Consider the following 22,760-nt stretch of genomic DNA (forward strand, 5'->3'; position numbering starts at 1 on the left):
AATATCAACTATATCCATTAATCATACTAGCTCATATTAGAAGGTGAGCCTAAAAATTTGACATTTAAAAAAAAATTAAAAAAAATCAAGTTGACCACACCACAAGAAACAACACAGATGGTGATGCCTGGATTAGAACCCTTTTTAAAGCCCACCAAAGTTTTAAATGAGGGTAATACTTTTTGTCATTATATATTATTGTTGGACTCATACCATGGACGGGTTGGATGAAATATAAACATGATGGAGGGTTGCATGAAAGTTTTAGTGGTGTTTGTCCACATCCCCATTATTTCTTGTAGTATCACCCCCCTGAGTTTTGGGTTAGCCTGATTTTTGGGCTAACAACCTCCTAACTTTAGCTGGCACAAACAATGGATGGAGTGGAGGTAACGGAGGCATCACGGTGGCCTCACTTAGTTTTTTCTTTTTTTTCACACTAGTACTGTAGAAAGTTCTCATCCCTGGATCTCCAGCCTCTTTTAGTAGGGTAAACTAATAACATAAAATTCCATAAGAGTAATAATTTTGAATGACAATTGTTATTTGTGGTAGACAAATCACTAGGCTTACACTAGTAAGATGTGGTCTGATAGTGAAATGGTCTCCTTGAGCCAATCAAAATGTTGTAGAATGTAATACACACAGACTCTCTAACTTTGTCCACTATTTCGGCTCATTAGTTGCTAGTTATGAGTTGACTAAACCGATTTTCACACCTTATCATCCTTATGGAATGGTCTACCTTATGCACGGCTCAAATGTTCCACATATAGGGCAAGGTAGCACGTGTGGTTTATTTATACGTGTAACAGGCTATTGAAAATCCATAAAATAAATATGCTTGGAACTACAATTCTCATTAAGGCACTATATAAAAGCATGAATATTTTCATGGTTAAATGCATTACATAACCATTTCACATGGATCACACCATCTAAAATCACTTGGTCTTGTTTGTTTACACAGAAATATTGAAGTACTTAAATCCAGAAGAAGAACTATGCAAGCAAAACTATAAGCACATGTGCACATGGCCACACATGACATTTTGTAGAAATCATCTGCTACCCAAGTTGGCCGTGTGAGGGAATCCTTGTGCAGGCACATGAAATCATGTGAAAACATCTCTAACCGTAACTTGGTGTAGTAGGGGAATCCCAGATCAAGTTAATTATAATGCCTTATACTTTATTTTTGGTGGATCAACGGTGAAAATATCAAGGAGACGATTAACGGAAGTGTAATTATAATTTGGGTATAATTCAGAAGCCTCTAAGAAGTATCCTTCCAGTTCAAAGTTCATCGTATCACCCTTGATGAAGAAATCATGAAGGATAGAGATCTGTACATTTTCAGGGTGAGGTAGAGCTGTGATAGTTGAAGAACAAATGCAGTTAGTTGGTAGAAAATACTTATCTTTTGAATTCAAATGTTCAAAATGCACACCAAAAATAAGTAACCATGAGATTTAAGAATAGGAATCTAAGCTAAATACTAACATCTACTGATCATAAAGCAATTGACCTTGGTCATGTAAATGATTAAATGAGTTTGCACCATTTATAAGTTGGCATCTAGCTAGAGAGGGCCATGCTACCGATCAAATAACCACTGGCGTCGACTGTAAAACTTAATTTTTCAAAAGCTTAATTATTAGTTAGATGTTTTCTTAATCATTTAATTGTGATCTGTGGAAATTAACTAATAGCTGGATATGATTATTCCATCTATGCGATTTTGGGTAAACAAATTCAATGCATGGGGGAATAGATGAAAAACTTGGATCATTTTTGTAGTGAACAAATGAAAAATTTATGTCATGAACTTGAGTGCCCCCACATATGCAAATATTAAGTGCTTTTTAAGTTGTTTAGATATTTACGGTCAACATAGGATACCTTCTCAAGCCAACCCCAACATAAGTGTGCTTTCTCATACCTTCTCAAGCCAACCCCATTTTATACGTGAAAATTTTTCATGAAGCACATTCCATTCAACATGTTCTCAATCATCAACCATCAATAAACAAGATCACTGTATGGAAGGTCTAAACGTCTGTCGAGGTGTTTCAGTTACCTGGTAACTAAAACTTTCATGATCTGACCCTGAAAGTAGAAATTTACATTTAAAAAGAGAGAAATATAATCTTCTTCTTTTTTTATTTTTTTATTTTTATAAAGGTGGTTGGGACCTACAATTTGACGTGTGTAAGATATAGAATCCATGTATCATGTATCGATTATGTAAGTGATGGAAAGCTAATCAGATCTTATGTAATTAAATTGGCTTATTAGTATGTAAATAGAATGAAGTCATTAGTGACTTGTTATTATAATAATAATAATAATAATGACCACAATAAAAAAAAATACAGAAATGATTGAACAATCTAATAATCAAAGGTCTCAGTATTTATAGTGGGACCATTGTGCCCAAAGCTGATGGGTACGAATGTGGTGAAGAGAGCCGATGAAGGTTGCGACAACATTTCGACTTCTGCGGCTATTGGCGCTTTGAATTCCTCAATGTTTAAACTTCCGATTAAGTTATGAATCTTATCTACCCACGCCCAACACTCGCCTACCTTGCCTAGACCACTACATTGACCTTTGTACATGTCGTGGGTGTAGCTCTGATTTTTTATATAGACTATATCATTTTCATAGGCAGTGAAAAGAAGAAATCACCAAGATAAAGTGTCATGTATAAGAAAAGTTTCGAACTAAGGATCTTAAAACTTTGTGATATTTCCTATGAATTGAAGTTGCTTGATCGTCTTCTAAAAGTGCTTTCTCTCAAAAGATGTACATGTTAGATCTTTAAAATAAAATACTAGGTTGTAACCCATATGACACCCCAGTAGGTCCAAATAATAAATTATTTGATCATCAAGGCGAGCTATATATATACGAGGACTCGGGAAAATACCGAAGGATGGTTAACGGGCTCATATACCTCACTGTTACTCAACTAGACATCTCATCTGCAATTGAAATGGTGAATACGTTTGTGCACTAACCAATGACTTGACATTGGGAGGCCGTAGTTCATATTCTAAGATACTTAAAGGGAGCATTAGGATAAGGGATTATTTACCGACCTAAAGGACATCTTCTAGTTGAATCCTTCATTAACACAGCTAGGCAGGTTCATTGACAAATAGACGATCCACCTCCAGGTTATGTATATTTATGGGGGGAAACTAGGTGACTCAAAAAGAGAAAAGAAAAGCAAAATGGAGCATTAATGGTTCTTCATTGCGATAATCAGACAATGACACACATAGCCAACAACCAAGTTTTCCATGAAAAAACCAAGCACCTAGAGGTGGACTGTTACTTCAATTTCGTTTTTACTATTTATTGTAATTTTTAATTCGATTATAACTCTTGATCCTTTGAGCTTTAGGAGTCATGCCCAATATCAAAAAGGATTTTTAAAATGAGGAGAATAACGTGGTTAGGCCAAATTGGACACTTAATATTTTTGGCCGAAAACCATGAAAGAGTAGAAATCATGACCGTCTATAAATAGTTAGTTTACCATTTATAGTAAGCCACGTTTTTAGGGAGTTTGAGTTGGAGTTTGATTATGAAACTTCTTCCTAAGTTTGATATTATTATTTAAAGGTTTGTAATTTCGTTTTTATCATCAATCCATCTAGTTTCGAATTTATTAGAATTTATTTCTATATTCCTATTTTCCCTCGTGGATTTGAGGAATCTCTGTGAGGAGTGCGGAGAAGTTCCGTGGATTCGGAGTAGTTATCACTGAGGAAGATGGTGATCGACCTCATCACGTTTATCCCTGCGGCAATATCTCATCCATATTATCAATGGATAAGACTTATATTGGTTTTCTAGGCATAACTCCACGCACCACCTCTTCTATTTGCATGGGATTTTTAAGCAAGAGTTTTCTAGGCATAACTCCACACACCACCTCTTCTACTTGCATGGGATTTTTAGGCAACAGTAGATGCCACTGACAATTGATGAATGTGGATCCATTTGGATGCATGAGATAGACGAATTAACGTTTATAGACTTTTTATATGTAGAGCATACCAAAGTCCAGGGTGCTAAGACCACCATACATTGCTTCTCAAGTGAAGCCCCAATTTCCTCCTATATATGATCTTATCACCATGGGGAAATAACATTACAGTCACATGCCCCTCCTTCCTTGAATTTTCCATTGAGGCGAGAGAGGAAAAGAGAGAAAATAGAGAGAAAAGAAGAGGGAGAAGAGAGATCTGATCCCTTCCCTCTGGTTCCATCATCACTGTGGTCCATTGAGAGAACAGTTTTGGATTTCTTCTCTCTACCAGTCCTATAGTTTTGCAAGAAGAGGACTGTGAGCTCATCCCTTTTATTGGTGATAGAACAAACAGAAACTTTCTTCATCAAAGAAGGAACAACAATGAATCAGTGCAAGCTAGTGGACTTATAATCTCAACCATCCATTTTTCTTGTTTTTAGAAACTTGGTAACATATGCATGCAAGAAAATCTATGGGTTTAAATCTGATTCGTAGAATTTTAATGTTTATGCGTCCACCTTTCAAACAGACTTCATCGTGTGAGACTTACCATGTGGCGATCCGAAATGCTATTAACCTTGTGGCAAGCATAGGAGAATACCTATTCAGGATGTCATATCTATTCCTGAGAAGTATTCTTGATGTCTGTAAGTTTTCTTAGTTATAAAAGGTTTACAGGTAACTTACAGGTGGTGTTTGGATAGAAAATTTCGCCTATAAGTGAGTTTCAAGCTGTAAGTCACTTCCAACATTTTGGTGCATTTGAAATCCTGAGTAAAAGAAGCGATTTCACTTGCCTGTAAATAACTCAACCTCAAATTCACTTTCAGGTGTAACTTGTTTCCAACTTCAAAGTTACAGGCATCCAAATGACTCCTTGGGAAGGGAGATGGCTCAGTCTGCTTTTTCCGCTAACTAAAAAGAGAATTGTAGATGAGATAGAGCTGTTCTAAAATTCTTACTCTTTGAAAGGGCCACAGCTTCTTCTTCAAAGTCCTTCCGGTCTTTTTCTCCCAAAGTGAGATCAAATCCAGCTGACTAACGATGTTTTGTGCAGGCTTGCAGTTGACAATATGATTTTGGCACCTTGGATCATTAATGGCCATGATAGTGTAGGCAGCAGTATCTTCCCCAAAATTCAGCACCGCTGAGTCAGTTTGTGCAATCATTAATTAGTAAAAATAGAATATAAAGGCCATTATTTTCAATTTTCAAGATCTTAATGAGAATGTTACTCTTGGAAATGTTCATTAGCTGTTGGGAAAGTATCAAGGCGATTAGTTTTGTGCCATTGGCACAAAACAATGTACATTCATGGTGAGCTTGGTGACTTGATTTAGTTTTGTGCCAATGGCATATTCTGGTGGACCCCACCCAGTATACAGGCTGGATATTGCATTATTTGTGCTTGATTTCCTTTTCTATACATGTTTGCCTTGATCACCTTGGCATTTCTCATTGGGAATGTTTGTAAATACCTTTTGTTTCGCCAGTGCCATAGACAAGAACATCTCTTTTCTCAAGGGGATGTAATAGAACATCAACAAAGTATGCCCCAAAGCAGTTTGCATATATGAAGGTGTACGGGATCCCAGATGCTTCAGTGGCTCCTCGTACCTTCTTCCGTTTATCGAGGACAGCTTGGAAGGGAGGGAGCGCAGATGCTCGATCGGTTTCACAACCAAATTCTGATGGGACAAACCTCTATCAGGCAATAGTCAGGAAAAAAGAAATGAGAGGGAAATATTTTAGTTTAAGTGATAAACGTAGTGAGAAATTTACAGTGCACTTGGATGCACTTAACAGATGAATTATTAGTTTAAAAAAGTGTAATTTCCTTAGAATCTTCCAAAATGGGATTATGTTTCTTTCAAGTTGGACATGGAAGATATGTAATTGGAGTTCGAAGGCTACTTCCTCATTATGAATAGAAAACATAATCACAGTTTTTTCTTGATTTCCTCTTGATTAATTCTAACCTAGTCCTAACCTGAACCACAATCCACTGTAAGCAATACTTGTAGTAGAAGTGTTACACCAAAACATCCAATTACAGTCTTAAGGTCAAAATTATACCATAGATGTTCGTTTTGGGTTATGGTCAGCCAGTTTAGGTCATCTGGCCTGGCCCATTGACCCAAGCTCAATCCATTTATCTAAATGGGCTCATTTTCTAGCCTTGAGCCTGAATTAAATGTAGCCCAAACCCAGCTAAGAAGCAGGTTAGGTGACGTGGGACAATTAGCCACTTTCTCTAAAAGCTCGAACTGATAGAGCATGGCGAATCAATCACTTTATCTCGTAGCCCAGGCCCTACATCTCATGGGTTAGGAATTCGGCCAACCCCCCCTCGTGTGCCCCACATCACATGGGTACCACCTCACATAAGTCATTCACTTCACACGGGTGAGACCTGACTCCCACATGCCGCCCACCCCGAGTGTGCCCTTGTATCCCGTAGGCAACTCCACTCGAGCCCAATGTGAAAATACTCTTGCATTATTGGGCCATGGGTTGACCCAACCTTGCCATAAGAGGTAATCCACAACAAATGTGCCAACATGGAACAACATGGCAACAAAATCAAAGCCTGTTGCCCATAGTTTCATGTGCCTAGTTCCAAAAGTCAGGCCAGTCCACTCATTAGATGATCTGTACGCAGGCGAAAGATGTAACAGCAAGAGTCAAGTTAAGGGTGGGGGGGTTCATGATTTAATGACTGGGCGTGATATTGCCAACACGTGACATATTCACATGTGTTGCCTCTTAAAAATCTCATTGTTTGCCCATGTAGCTCTCTAGACATCATGAGTTACCTTAATGTTACCAGCCTCCTTGATGGCATCTATGATTTTAAGTTGTTCTTCATGCTGAGGAATTGCAAGCGCAGAGATCACGATATCTACTTCTTGAATCACAGAGACAAGCTTATCGTGCTCATCCAAATATCCCTATTCCAGAAAAAAACAGACGAACAAAAAGTTCTTAGAGAAAATATGATGGAAAAACTAAATAACATACATATGGGTATGTCAACATCGAATGGTAGATATAGCTTAAAGGTATTTCTTCTAGGGTGCGTTTGGCTGCAGCAAATATCACGAAAGTTCAGGATACCATGCACAAATTAGACTATATAATCATTGAAAATATCATGAAATCTCATAATATTCGGTGAAACCAAATGCACCCTTGAACAGTTTCCATACAGGTACAAGTCATTATTTGAATTCCTCTTAACCTGAAAATTGTGCTCTTGGCACATATGATCAGTTAGTCCAGTTCTCTACGGTGCTTGTAGAATAAGCTTATTCCACAACGTTGTGTATTGGTCCCACTTTGGTGTGTGTATCCTACACTCCACCCATCAAGTGTACCTGATCTTTAGTCTGCGTCACCGACATCAGGCCGTTTGGGTGGGCCTATAAAATTATGCCTAAAATCCATAATCACGTGTGGACCACCTGTATGAATCCTAGATTTTTAAAACGTACATTCATCCCAATGGATTGGATGGCGTATACATAACACAGTGGGCCCTACATACATTCTTGATGGTTTTTAATATTTGGCCTCCTCTCCCAATGTTCCCTGTGGGGTGGCCCATCCGTGTTTTGGATTGGATTGATTTTTTAAGACACCCTAGGAACATGAAGGGCACACCTAGTGGAGAGCGGATGTGGGCCCGACGCATGATGTTGTGCAATTAGCTTAGTGCAAGGAAAGGTTTACTTCTTTTATGGGGCTACTAGCTATGTTTATGCCAAAACTAGCATAGTTGGGCCACACCATTTTGTAAACTAATCTATATGCAAAGAAATCACTTGATGAAGGCAGTTCGATCGTATTGTTCAAAACAACAAGCACAATTTTCAACCATGATGAGAAGATCAATGATGATGATTGAGGATTGATAAATGATACAATGATTTGGTGAGTAACTGAGCAACATATCACAATAATAAAGTGAGATGGTTACCTTTCTCATCAATAGAAAACCCAAGAGTCTAAAATTGTTGGTCATAGGTAGGGGTGTACATCGAGTCCAACCGAGTCGAGCTGGCCTCAGCTCGACTCGGCTTGAATATTGGCTGACCTCAGCTCAAACTCGGCTCGACTCGGTCCTCAAGCCTGACTGGCCAGCTCGGCTCGGTTCGGTCAGCAGCTCGGGCTAGCTCGGGCTAAGTTCGAGCCAAGATCAAGTTGAGTTCGCCATTGAGGCATTTCCACAAACACCTAAACTGCAACTTAAAAAACCCACTGTTTTACAAACAGAGGCAATGGTTTTACAAGTGTTTTATCAAACACCTTCTAAGTAACATAAAAACAAAAAAAAAAAAAAAGAAGAGAAAAAGGTATTTGTTTAATGTACATACCTTGCTTGCCACCGGCCAAACCGTCCTTGCCACCAACCAAACCTTCCTTGCCACCAGCCACATTCGTTGAGTCATTTTATCAAATAGTTGGTGAGCAACATCAATGGCAAAGTAACCAAGTCACCAAACTAGTTCAATCCGAGTTCGATTCAAGTTGGATTCGATTTGAGTCGAGTCGAGCTGGGGCCTGCTCGAACTCATTTTTGAGCTTAAAAAATCAGCTCGAGCTCAGCTTCGAACCGAGTTGATCGAGCTTTTTCGAGTTGAGTCGAGTGAGCTAACCGAGCTAGCTTGGTTCATGTACACCCCTAGTTATAGGCATATAGGGCCCACTGGTGGGCAATCACTAGAGTGGGTGGGTCCCATGATTTTAGGCCTCTTTTGGCCTCTTCCGTTAAGAGATAATTTTTGAATTCAAGTTTGAATAAGATGAGGAGATAGGGATAAGACCGAATAACTTCTGGTCTCATCCAATCTCTCATCCCTTCTTATAAATAGGATGAGTGTCTCTCGTGAAAAAATCATTAAGGAATAACGAGAGTAAAAGCATAGGAAAAGTGGTATACTGAAATTTGTACATTTAGTTTGTCCATGGGATGATCTAAGCCATAGATCGTAATTCGGGGCCATATATACCGTAGAATCAGAGAGATGATTAGAGCCATCTGCTCCAGTAGTGAATAGGTGGGCCACTGGATCTGGACCGTTCATCTTCAGTTTTGTGGAGGTTTCATATCATGTAGACCATCAAATCTTGAGGGCTACAACTTCCGCACATACTAACAGTGGTATTAAAGCATAGTATACATTAAGCTCCCTACTGCGCTTGCATAAGGTACTGAGGACACAGCAAATTTCTCGGCTTTAGTTTGGGGACATGATTTTTTGTCTAACTTAGTAGCTTTATTCATGTGGGTTTCAACAGCTTTTGAATTTTTCATCCTGAACTGCTCTAAAATCTTTTGTATATAGGTGGCTTGAAACAAGCCTAAAAATTTCTTACGGCGATCCTTGATGATTTTTACCCTAAGAATATAGTTGGCTTCAGAAAGATCTTTCATCTCAAAGTTCGAGAATAGTTAATCTTTAGTCAATATCAACAATTGCAGGTCATTACCAGCTAGCAAGATATCGTCTATATATAGAGATAGTATCAGAAAAGATTTTCCAGACCATTTCATGTATATACAATGATCTTCTTCACTCATTGTGAATCCAAAAGTAGTGATGGCTAAGTGGAACCTCATGTACCACTATCTTGAAGATTGCTTCAGCCCATAGATAGATTTCAAGAATTTGTAGACTTTCTTTGGATGCCTTTTGTCCACATAACCCATGGGTTGTTATATGTATATATTTTCATCTAAGTCACCATTTAAGAATGCGGTCTTTACATCCATTTGATATAACTCTAAGTTTAAACTTGCGATAATGGACAAGATTATGCAGATTGAGGAGAACTTTACAACAGGTGAAAATGTCTCCTCGTAATCAATGCATTCTTTTTGTATAAAACCTTTAGTAACTAATCATGCTTTATACTTGTCCCCTATACTATTTGTCTTTCTTTAGATCTTTAGTACCCACTTATTACCTATTATTTTATGATTGGAAGGCAAATCAACCAGTTCCCAGACTTTATTCTTCTCCATTGAAGTAATCTCTTCGTCCATAGCAGTCATCCAATCGGCCAACTTAGAAGATAATAATGCATCTTGATAAGAATCGGGTTCATCACCATCAACCGCAATACAAGAGAATGTTTGCCCCTTAATATCGAAGTATTTTCGGGGAATCAATTCTCTTTTGCTTCAACGTAACTCAGGAGCCTGCTGAGATGCCCTCCCACTGTCGTGATGAACTATAGGAGCATCATTATTTTAAGAAGCAGAACTCCTACTCTCCTGAGATACATCAGATATTTCAAAGAGTTCTATTGAAACTTTTTGCTTCATTCGGATGGGGTATCTATATTCAATGAAGGTCACGTCATGAGATTCTATTTTAATCCATCGTCCATGGTCCTCATAAACTAGAACGTATCTCTTTAAATGCATATTGTACATTATGAACACGCATTCAATGGTTTTATTATCAAGTTTACCTCTATGCGGAGTAGGTAGCAAAACATATCCCAAAGATCCCAAAGGGCGTAGGTTGGCTAGAGAAGGAATCCTCCCAGACCACATCTCATATGAGATCTTATGAATAGATTTAAATGAGACTCTATTAAGGACGTAGATGGCTGTTAACAATGCGTCTTCCCTGAATGTGGTAGAGAGATTGACTTGTGCCATCATCGCTCTAACCATGCCCAATAGTGTCCTATTCCTTCTCTCTGCATCACCATTTTATTGTAGAATGTAAGCCATTGTGTACTGCTTAAAAATGTCAATGTTTTCACAATACGATTTAAACGTTTCAGATATATACTCGTCACCTCTATCAGATCAAAGGATTTTAATATTTTTCTCAAGTCGATTTTTCACCTCAGCTTTATATTTAAGAAAACAATATAAAGTCTCAGATTTATATAAGATGAGATACACATATCCATAGCGCGAGTAATCATTAATGAAAGTGACAAAGTATCGACATTCATTTCGGGCATGTACATTGAAGGGTTCGTAGATTTTTACTAAGTTTGGGTGTTGTACCGAGCGTTCGTCAGCCTATATCGCTGAAGATAAACAATACTTCTGCCATTGACTTGGCAAAGGACCCTAAACACCACCAGAAGTCCAAGCACATTGATATCAAGTATCATTACGTCCGTAATCAAGTGAGAGATAAGAAGGTCGTCCTCAGCTACATTCGTACTAAGGAGATGATGGCTGATCTCATGACGAAACCTATAGCCAGAGATCTATTTCAGGTTCACGTCAGGTAGATGGGATTGAGGAACGCTTGAGTGATATGCTTGTACTTAGTACCTTTTATCTTTCATTAATGAATAACACATTCCATTTATTCAGTATTGAGTACTAATATAAACTAGGCATGTAGATCATCAGCATTTACCTTGAGATCATGTAGGATTTCTATTTTTATCGGCAGGCCGGTCACCCACTCGCATAGGTTGACCAACCTTGAATATACAAGAGAAGTACATTTGGGGTTATGTTCATGCATTGAGGTATGAACTTCTCTTTATTATGAATAATAAAGGATAAGGATATGAGTGAGTCATATCCACCTGCAATCTTTTAAGATTGAAGATGAGACTGATTAAGTCGAATAACATAGTTGCACCATTCTTTTTTTTTTTTTTTAATGCAATCAATGTTATGTCCTAAATTTATAGCCAGGTTATGAGATGAATCGTACCTCATGTAGAATGACCTGCATATTGTAGACTTAACATACACCCAGTATTATCTACTTTACGACGTGAATTGTAGCCACGTGCTGAGACCTTTTACCTACATATTGCTTTGATTCGATCTAATCATTGCAACATGTGAGTAGCCAGTCCCGTAGGTGATTCTTTGTGTCCTTAGCTACCCTCTTCTTGTGTATAAGAGGATAAAAATGAGTGTCACTACTTTAGTGTACTATGATGAAATGTTCTTGATTGGCCAGACTCAGTTACACTAGGAAAGCGGATTGATTGATTCCAAATTACACATTTGTGTGGGGAAGATCTCGTGATAGCTACACTAAGTTTCTAGAACTATAAATACTCACTTGAGGACTTATCCACCGGCAGTATCGAGTTATTTTTATTAGACTTTTGCAAACAATATTTTTTCTTAAAAATATATACATAAGTATTGCTTTAAATTGGTTTTAGTCAAAGTTTGTGAAAAATCAAGTTTTCAGAATAACTCCATAAGTTGGATAAGTGCATATGTTGGCTGAGTACTCTAGATCGGGAGTTAACTCCATCCATTATGGTCATGCAGACTAGGACAAGCATTGCAAAGCTTGAGTTATTGAGTACTAGTTCGGTGGTCACTTAGTACTTTAACACCTGCGAGAAGATTACAGTGATCCAGCTAGTCCCACGCCTCTGATTCTTTTGATTGTGATATTTGGTTTTGATTATTATTAGGCGAGTTAAATGGATAGATTTTTTTTTGCTTATCCCACAATGTAATTAAGTGGAAGATGTTGGTCATAGGTCTGTGGGGCCTACTGGTGGGCAATCACTAGTGGGTGGGTCCCATGAGTTTAGGCCTCTTCCGACCTCTTCCATTAAGAGATAGTTTTCAAATTCAAGTTTGAATAAGATGAGGAGATAGACCGAATAACTTCTGGTCTCATCCAAACTCTCATCCCTTCCTATAAATAGGATGAGGGTCTCTTGTGAAAAAATCATTAAGGAATAACGAGAGTAAAAGAATAGGAAAAGTGGTATACTGAAATTTGTCCATTTAGTTTGTCATTGGGACGATCTAAACCATAGATCGTAATCCAAGGCCATCTATACCGTAGAATCAGAGGGGTGATTAGATCAATTTGCTCCAGTAGTGAATCGGCGGGCTGCTGGATCTGGCCCGTTCATCTTCAGCTTTGTGGAGGTTCCATATCGTGTAGACTGTCAGATCTTGAGGGCTCACACTTCTACACATACTAACAAAAATCCAAGGGATATAAAGCCTTATCTGTTCGTTTCACAAAAATGAATGAAAATGAAATTTTATGAAATCAATTAATCATAGGTTACCTGCATATGATAGTCCTTTTTATTCACAACAACGAACATTTTAAATAAACAGTTAATAACGCTTAACTAATGAGTAATAATTTTTAAATCTCTCAACTAATCAAAATAAAGCTAACTACTAAGAAAAGAGGTAAAAACTATAAAAGACAAAATTTTCATATCTTTTGCCTATTTATGTAGCTTTTTAATAGCTTTTCGCTACAATAGTTGTAACTTGCTGATCATAAGCACTGAAGGAAGACCAATTCATGTCATTTCCGTGGGATTTGATCCCTCCAAAAGTAGGTTACATGTTTCCTAATGGGATTTGGATATATAGTTGCATTGTGGGTCCACAAGCATAATGTGGGATCTGCATGGGTTGAAATTTAATCTCAAGGTGCATGAGATGGCAGCACACCTTGTGAAAATGTTCGTTGTTATGTTTAATGCTCCAGGCAAGCCAAAGCAAATTAGCAATGTAGACCATCAATATGCTTCTAGATGTTCTTGCTTGATGTGGGACCAATCGTGGGAAAGTCACTGACAAATATTTTAACATCCATGTATCCACTGGCAAATATTTTAACATCCATATATATATATATTGTGTGCGTGAGAGAGAGAGAGAGAGAGAGAGAGAGAGAGAGAGAGAGAGAGAGGAATGCTCACCTGTGCACTAGTCTCAGGAGTTCTTGTGAGAACTTTTTCAAAACTCGTCTCCCATTATATGAGCGTAAAATCTGAACCATCTATGTGGTGCAGTACCCATGAAACCCCTAGTGCCCAACTTCTCCCAGATCCAAAACTTTGGTGGGCCATGGACAAAGGAAACAATTTCCTCCCTTGATTTGTCTCTCTCCTTTGCCATGGCCAACCAAAGTTTTGGATAAAGGTGAGCGTTAGGCCTTGGGAGTTTAATGGGGTGCTTCTGCATGACATGGACGGTTCAGATTTTGCACTCATATCATGGGAAATGAGTTCTGAAAAAGTTCTCATGAGAAGTCATGAGAACTGGTGCATAGGTGAGCATTCCTTATCCGTATGTGTGTGTGTGTGTGTATATATATATAAAATTGAAATTTGAGAGAGAGAGAGAGAGAGAGAGAGAGAGAGAGAGAGAGAGAGAGAGAGAGATCTGTATCTCTCCTCGTCTCCCATCTCTCCTTATCCGTTATCTTATCTCCCCACATATTTTTCTTAATTGAACTAACTCTCCTTCTTAAGGAGAGAGAGAGTCCTATCCTATCTAAAAGAAACAATGAAAGAAAAAAAAAGAGATTCTATGCAAAAGAGAGGGAGAGAGGAGAATATCTTTGACATAAGCTTATTAAGTTGGTAATCTTGTCCCTTACTTTATACTATTTATGGTAAATTGAGCCTATTCTAATAAATGATGAATGGCTTGAATTAGCTACCCATCCATCATGGGTCTTAAATCATATACTTATTATAATTTCTACGCAACGGCATTAGGCTTTCTATGTACGAAATTATTTCTCATAACCTGGATATAGACGAAGTGATTCATGTGGTCCATTAATTTCGTCGGAGTAGATGTATTATGATAATCTCAAGGATTTGAAATCATTCAAGCACTTGATGGGCCACATTGATTAATAAAGATCCATGATTTCCTTATAGCTATGAATAAGGTAGAGTAATTCTATTTGATAATAGTATTGAACGATTCAGATTAATCGGATAATTCAAGTATTAATGTATTGATTATAAATTGAGAAATATATAATTCTCTACACAAGCTACAACTTAGTGCAAAGAATCGCATGACCTAATCTAAGACACGTGATTAAATGATCAATGTTTAGCAGATTCTTAAGAGTAAAATTAATTAACACCCTAAATTCTAAACCGATCGGACCATTGGATGGGTTGCATCAATCTGAGATAATAATAGACAACGAATCATGTGTTGATTTATTGTATTGAACCATTGTATGGTTGAGATGTAACTAGATCTGAACCGACTATCAAAATCCGAACATCAGATGATGACGAAGACATTCAGATTTGATGATCGATCTGACCATCTACTGGGCCGCATTGACCAATAAATGTGATCATTAAGAATTTTAATAAATTAATATATGAATGGTCGGATCAAGATCATTATTGGTTGTCCCTTGAAATTGATCAAGTGACGATCAATTATTATCCATAATCCATCTATCAAATGTGATTTGAACCCTAAATTATCGAAGTATATAAATTTCCAAAATTTCATATAAATCATTACAAAGTGTGTGAAAATTAAGAATTTCAGGACTAAAATAGACCATAGTGGGCACCACACATAAATGCATTTTTGGCAGCCATCCTTTTTGTTCCATGTAGTATGGCCCACCCAAGTTGTGGACAATGTTGATATTACCCTAGGGGCTTACATATAGGGGATGTTTGGATCGTAAGTTGTTTAAGATAAGCTACTTATGCCACATGTTCTCCTCAAGCGGCCTCGCATCAGAAGTATGGAACCACTTCCAGCCCATATTCCAAGTCTACTTCATTGCCTCCGACTCAGCATTCGGCAGGGCCTTTAGATGGTGGGCCTCGGCTTGGCAAACGGATCACAGTCATATTTTAATGGGCCTGCTCCCCATGTTCATTTTCTCAGAAATTTGGCTTTCCAGAAATGAAGCAAGATTCGAGGGTGTCGTGCCTTCTGCTGCTAAAGTTATTTCCCAAGTCCTCCAGTGGATCAACTAGATCGGCTCCACGCTTCCCCCCACCAATTGTGCAAACAGAGCTTCAATTGCAACTATCGTGGGGCTTCAATTTTTCGGCGATATTCCTCATAGGAGGGCAGTTTAGGTGGTTAGGTGGGCAAAGCCAAAACTGGGCTAGATCAAGTTGAATGTTGATGGATTGGCCTGGGGAAACCCAGGCCTGTCAGGAGGAGGCGGCGTCGCTAGGGATTGCTCAGGTTCTATCCTCTTCGCCTTTGCTTTGGGGTATGGTTTTGGGACAAATTCCCGGGTGGAGATTAGGGCGATTTGGGAGGGGCTGTCATTTTGCATGGAGAGGCGTTTCTCAAAGGTGGAGGTGGAAAGCGACTCCAAGGCGGTGGTGAATATGATCAAAGGGGCATCCTCTCCCTCATGGATCCATGTTCTACCGGTGGGCTAGGATTAAGAGCCTCATGCTCTGGTTGGAAATATCCATCACTCACTGTCCTAGGGAAACGAACGGGGTGGCCGACGACCTGGTGCATAGGGGTAGTAATGGCCAAGCCCATTGGCTTATTCACTCCTCGGCGAACCTCCCTCACATAACAAGAGGCCTGCGGTTTCTTGATCGTGTGGAGCTGGGTAATCCGAGGGAAGTTTGATGATTGTTTAGGGAGCGATGCTTCTAGTTTTCTTTTTGTGTATCTCTCACGATAGGCGGGCCTTTCCCCCTTTTTGTTGTGGGGACCGCCCGAAGTCCCTTTTGTATAGCTCTCTTCTAGAAGGAAATAACTTTGGTTTTTTAACTTTTTAAAAAAGTAGCTTATATTAGTTTCTACTTATGAAGATAAGTACGATTGATAAACATCATACTCATTAGTTTCTCCTCTCTTTAGTCCCTCTTGATTCCCCTCTTCAGCCACTTATGAAAAGTAGAAAAACTAAACTAAAATAAAATTAACAACTGAAATGATTAAGTACTTCAAAGTAAAAAATTTATTTGTAACTAATCCTAAACCAAACTTATCTGAAATTAGTCATTTATCTACTGTTGTAAATAGAATATATATATATATATATCTTATTTGGTGGTATCCAAATGGGCCCATAAAGTCTCCCCTTATGGGCTGAGCAGCTGTGGCATGTAAAATATAATGAACTCAAGGCTCAGGTGTTGCACCTTGTGTTTATAAAAGGTGTTGTGGGGGATTTAGTTGGAAACTTCTCCTCTATTGTCCCATTTGTTCGAGGGAAGACCTCAATTTAATTAATATTTGAGTTCTTTGCTAGGATAAGGACTTAGAATCCAACACTTTTCATTACAACTACGGCTCGCATGCTTTTTGATCCATTGATTAGAACATACCACGAGAAACAATGGGGATGGAATGCCAACCATAGGTTTGTGTGCATATCTAGATGATGTCTGTATTTCATCAAACCCATTTATCTCACCAAGATTATTGGAACATAAAAAAATCAGCCTGATTCAAACTCAGACGGGCAACAACACATGAATAAGATGTCTGTTACCATAGATGTCGCTCATCTTAGGCTTTTATTAGGTTGAAATGTGGTTCTTGTTCGGCAAACCCCTCTTTAGTCCTAGGGATGCCAAGCATGTAAAGTAAGGTTGCGGACTGCATGATTTCTTTTTACAGTAATATACAGGTTATCACTATCACCTGATGAATAAAGTGTATTCCCGTGTACCACATGCTGACCGCATGTTCTACTTGCTTTGGTTAAACTAGTGTTGTAGAAGATTTTTTATAGCTCTGAATAATTTTTTTTTTAAAAAAAAAAAAAAAAAAAAACTATTGATGCTTAATTGTAATTTTTCCTTTGTAAACGGTGGTCAACTATCATAGAAGTGGACCGCTTACACTATATTGTACAAGATATTGAGATGCTTTGGACAGTTTAATGTGTACCCAGAAATATAGTCTACATGATGGGATGGTGATAATTATTGGGGCGTCTCACTTCCCATTAGACCTTAGTGCCAACTCATTGTATGATGCAGTCAGATCACCATGAGGCGAAGCCTAAAAAGGCAACTGAACATTTTAATTCCTCTTTTGTTTTTCTAAGTTGAAGATTAAGAGAACACGTACTTGAAAAACCTTCACTCCCATGGACTCGAGTTCCTGTAATAACTCTAGCCTGGAAGAGTCGGTAGTGGGGCGTGAATAAACATATGTACGATGGCCCATCGAGCCAGTTGCTCCAATGATCAGGATCTTGCTTTAAGTGGCTATGGCCCTTACTTTGTTCTTTCTCTTCTAGGAGGATAAATATTTCAAGGAGGGAAAGGAAGAACGACTACTTATAGGATGTGGACTGTCACCCGGTGTATTTTAATGCCCTCAGCTCGTGGGATCCACCATTTGGTTGGCCATCACTAGTGGTTAACATAAAAGAACTTTTCTCACGTGATCGGAGCCGCTGGTGATTTTTATGCCATTATCAAAGAGAGGCCCACCAATTATTGAAAACTAGAGAAGTGGGCGTGCAATGCATGGATAGACGAATTTAGATTGAGAATTTTGGGAGAGTGGGATGGAGAAGTATATGTACAAAAGTAGGTTTTTTTTTTTTTTTTTACTCTAGGATAGTTCAGGGCTTCTTCAACCATACACATGGCATAGCTGGATGGAGTAGAAGCCTAAAAGGTATAGACGCAGATTGGGTAGTACACTACCTCAGTGGTGGTGAACTGAGGTGGCAAGTTTTAATTGGCCACCCGTATGTGAGCCCGCAGCCTCTTTTAAAAGTTTTCCTCCCAAGTATAAACTCAGTTGCCTGACAGTGCATACTGACCTGGGAAGTGGATTGGCTGGTGTACCACACACCAGGTATATGGCTGGTGTGGGTATGTGTCGTGCGAAGACGAGCGTTGCATCTCTTTGAGCTCCCAGTTGTACGAACGGTTGAAAAGAGATCAAAGTTACATGGGCTCCAAAATGATGTATTTATTACATCCAAACCGTTCATCCATTTTGTGAGATCATTTTAGAGCATAGTACCAAAAATTATTCATATCCAGAGCTTAAGTGGACCACACCAGAAATAGCAGTGGGACAATGATTCTCACCGTTAAAACATTCGTAGGCCCACCATAGTATTTATCTTCCATCTAATCTGTTCACATAGACTTGGATGAAGGCGAAAAACAAATATCATACCGAACCAAAACTTCTGTGACCCCAAGACGTTCAATCCCCCACAACCTTTTGCAGTGTGGTCCACTTGATTTTTAGATTTGTCTTATTTTTTGGTTCAAGCATTAGACAACACAAGTAGCTCATGATGGGACCCACGAAACTTGGTGAAGTCAACACACTAGCCATATCGCTGAATTGTGGTACACCAGCCAATCTTATTCCATAGCCGGCAGCCTCTTTTAAATGTTTTGACTAGAGTATATACTCAGCTGTCTGAGAGCGCGTACCACCTGCAGATCTGATGTAGAGCAGGTCGTGGACACTTTCATGGCTAAGATAGGTCAGAAAAGGCCTGATCAACAATAGAAATGATCCGCACCATCAGAACTCGAACATATTTTACAAATCAGAATGAGCTATCGGATGTACCATATATAACTTTGGGGTAGGACGAGCTACTTTAGCCACCCAACCTCACTATGCTAGGTTGTGCACGCTGAATTTTCAAAATACCATCATATCAATGGTTGAATTCTTGTTTTAATTTCATTTTTACTATTTATAGTAAGTTTTAGTCTAAGTATAATTCTTCATCTATTGGGCTTTAGGAGTGAGTTGCGCCCCATATGAAAAGTTCTTAGAATAATTAGGAGTATATCATGGTTGAGTAAAATAGGACACTTATTATTTTTAGCCGAAAATCATGAGGTAAAGTAGAAATCTTTATCGTCTATAAATAATAAGTTAACTATTTATAGGAAGTCACGATTTCTAAGAGTTTTAGTTATAGTATGATTCTGAAAGTTCTCCCTAAGATTCGTAGCCTTATTTAAAGAGTTGTAAACTTTTTTATACATCATCAATAAATTTATTTCAAATATTTTAGAATTATTTTTAATTAAGGATTCTATAGAAGTTATGTGGATTTAGAACAATTACCCTAATTGGAGATTTCTCTGTGAGGAGTCTATAAAAGCTACGTGGATTCAGAACAATTACCCCCACGGCTTGACCTCGAGTCCTTCCTTGAATCAATACCTTGTCATTTCACCACCAGTTGGTGGTGTGGGCTTCGCTGGACGTAGATTGGCTACTGATGTTGCCCCTATGTGCGCCCCAGTTCCATGATATTTGTATATCATCCATTCCATCCATCCATTTTTCCAAATCATTTTATGTAATGAGGCCAATAATGGCGCAGATCCAAATCTCACACGGACTACATCACAGGAAATAGTGTTGATTGAACGCCCACCATAAAAAACTTCACGGGGGCGTAAAAGATTTTTAAGAAGTTGATATTTGTATTTTCTTTTTCTTTTTCTTTTTTTCCTTAGACCATGTTGTATGACCTAATCAACAGGTTAGATGTCAAATAAACATTACACTGGGACCTTAGGAGGTTTTTAATGACGACATTTAATTATTACTGATTTCCTATTGTGTGGTCCACTTGAGATTTATATCTGCTACATTTTTTATATCAAGCCCTAAAATAATTTTGAAAAATTGATGGATGGCTTGGATAAAGCACATACATCATGGTGACGTCACAGAGCACCAGCATGGCTACTGGTAGCGTCACTAGCCAAACCTCGTCGGGCTTCACTCCTCAATCTGCATCTAAAGAGTACAAACTGGTTCGGATATTTACCATGCCATCTGATCATGCCCATGGAATTTGAACGACTCAGTATTTTACTTCTATCAATCCATTATGATAGGCATCGATTAGATGCCTAAGATTGCTCGATCCGTGTGATTTTTAGAAGTGTGCCCTGTCCATAGTTTGGGTGTGCGGACTGATGCATGCGAGACTCGGGTGGAAGGAGAGAGTTCTCCAGGAGAAGGAGAAGCAGTTTCCTAAAAAGAAAATTTCTTTTAAAAAAAAAAAAAAACCAAAAAAAAAAAAAAGAAGGTTGGGCTCTTTTGTGTAAAAATGTGCTTGGCAGAGGTTTGGCTTCCCAAAGTTTTGGATCAATATGATATTTAGTTTTTCCTCTTTTACCGTATGAATAGATTAGATGGAAAAAAAAATTATGATAGCCCTACGAATGTTTTGATGGTGAGAATTGTATTCCCCACTACTATTTGTGGTGTGATCCACTTGAGCTTTAGATATAACTCATTTTTAGGATCATTCTCTAAAATGATATTTCCAAATGGATGAATGGTGTCGGTATAATAAATACATCATTGTGAGGCTCATATAAGTGTGGATATAATAAATACATCATTGTGGGGCCATGTAACTTTAATCTCCTTTGAACCGTTCATATGGCCGGGAGCTTGAGGAGCATCGGTGCTAGTTTTCGCACAACACATGCACACCAGTTAGGTCCATGGTGTGTGGTACACCAGCCAATCCGCTCCCCACTTTTATGGTACACCAGTCTTTTAATAATGAAAAATTATTGTCATTGAAAACCATTCCAACAAAATTTTACCTCATGCTGCTCGTTTTCTGTACACACCTTTACTTGCACTCACATGCAGCATTGTACCCAAATCTAGACCTATTTTATTTTTATTTTTATTTTTCGTGCTTACTTGTCACTTGGATGAAACATCTGATCCATGAAAGCTAGTGATCATACCATGAATTCCACTTGGGGCCAAAATTAGAAATTTTAAGTCAAAGTAGGCCACACACATGTTTTGATTTATATCAGTGGCTGACATTGATTTCAGTGGTGTAGCCTACCTAATGGATGATGATGATAATGGACTATCCTGATTCTCGCCATTCCAGATATCATTATTGCCGTTGCTGTCATTGGTATAGGCTTGGATATGTATAAGCAAGTGGCTTGTCTGTGGAAAGCAAGCCTATATACTTTAAAAGTCTTGCACCTGTTGCATGCGAACGTTTTTCTTTTTGAGACCTGATTCACATGAGGCTCCATTAGAAATGACATTTTCTACCATCTCTCTTTACTATTTGCATTTGCAAGTTGGATTACTTTACATGTTTGAATCATGTCTTTTCATTGTGCACTTTTACTTCGTGTGGCCCACCTGTGATGGTCATCTAGAATCTAAACCGTGCATACGGTGAATCACCTCATCTTCACCGTGCTACTCCCCCTGCCACTAGCCTGGTGGCTGGTGGTCGGTGCTCTCTGGGCCCCAACATCATGTATTTGTTTCATCCATGCCGTTCATCCATTTTTAAAGATCATTTTATGGCATGATCCCAAAACTGAGAGGAATATAAATCTCAGATGGACCACACCACAGGAAAACAATACTGATTTGATATCCACCATTAAAATCCTCCTAAAGCCCACTGTACTGTTTATTTGACATCCAATCTGTTGATTAGGTCATACAGCCCTAGATGAAGGGAAAAAACAAAGATCAGCTTGATCCAAAACTTCTATGGCCCCTAAAAGGTTTTTAATGGTCAACGTTCGTTTAACACTCTATACTGTAATGTGGTCCACTTAAGATTGGTATATACCTCATGTTTGGTCTCATGACCTAAAATGATCTAGAAAACTAGATGGATGGCATGGATGAAACACATACATCATGGTAGGACCCAGAGAGCACCAACCACCAGCCATTGGCTGGTGGCAGGGGGAGTAGCCAATCTCCCTGGCTTGGCCACGTGGCCTGCCTCAGCGTTTGCTGATGAAGAAACTTCTTGTGAAAAACGACTCACCATATATATGATCCTCAACTTGAGGACATACATGGTTCCTCCCATTTTTAGTTAGTATAACTGGAGCCCAAGGTTTAGTGGTCCAGGCAATTGGTTGATTGGACTAGAAATACTGTGGATGGACCATGGTCCAAAAAATAAGTTCAATAGGACAACCCTAACACACCAAC

At 38.6% G+C, this 22,760-nt stretch overlaps 1 protein-coding gene across 1 annotated transcript; it reads right to left on the reverse strand.

Annotated features, from left to right (window-relative positions):
• Positions 1-5,500: 5,500 nt before the first annotated feature.
• LOC131234534 (isoeugenol synthase 1-like) lies at positions 5,501-17,970 on the reverse strand. Its single transcript, XM_058231475.1, has 3 exons — positions 17,874-17,970; positions 6,862-6,996; positions 5,501-5,749 (listed from the first exon to the last, which is right to left on the reverse strand). The coding sequence occupies exons 1-3, from the start codon at positions 17,892-17,894 to the stop codon at positions 5,501-5,503; spliced, it is 405 nt and encodes a 134-aa protein (XP_058087458.1). The 5' UTR covers positions 17,895-17,970.
• Between the last annotated feature and the right edge of the window lie 4,790 nt (positions 17,971-22,760).

The sequence above is a fragment of the Magnolia sinica genome, chromosome 19, assembly GCF_029962835.1.
Source record: "Magnolia sinica isolate HGM2019 chromosome 19, MsV1, whole genome shotgun sequence".
Lineage (NCBI taxonomy): Eukaryota > Viridiplantae > Streptophyta > Magnoliopsida > Magnoliales > Magnoliaceae > Magnolia > Magnolia sinica.

Bases quoted from the DNA above. Each gene is read 5' to 3' on its own strand.
- LOC131234534 (XM_058231475.1), bottom strand. From the start codon at position 17,894: ATGGGAGTGAAGGTTTTTCAA. The intron at 6,997-17,873 runs GTACGTGTTCTC...TTTCTGGAATAG, and splicing joins TGGGAGTGAAGGTTTTTCAA to GGATATTTGGATGAGCACGA. The intron at 5,750-6,861 runs GTAACTCATGAT...ATTGCCTGATAG, and splicing joins AGGAGGCTGGTAACATTAAG to AGGTTTGTCCCATCAGAATT.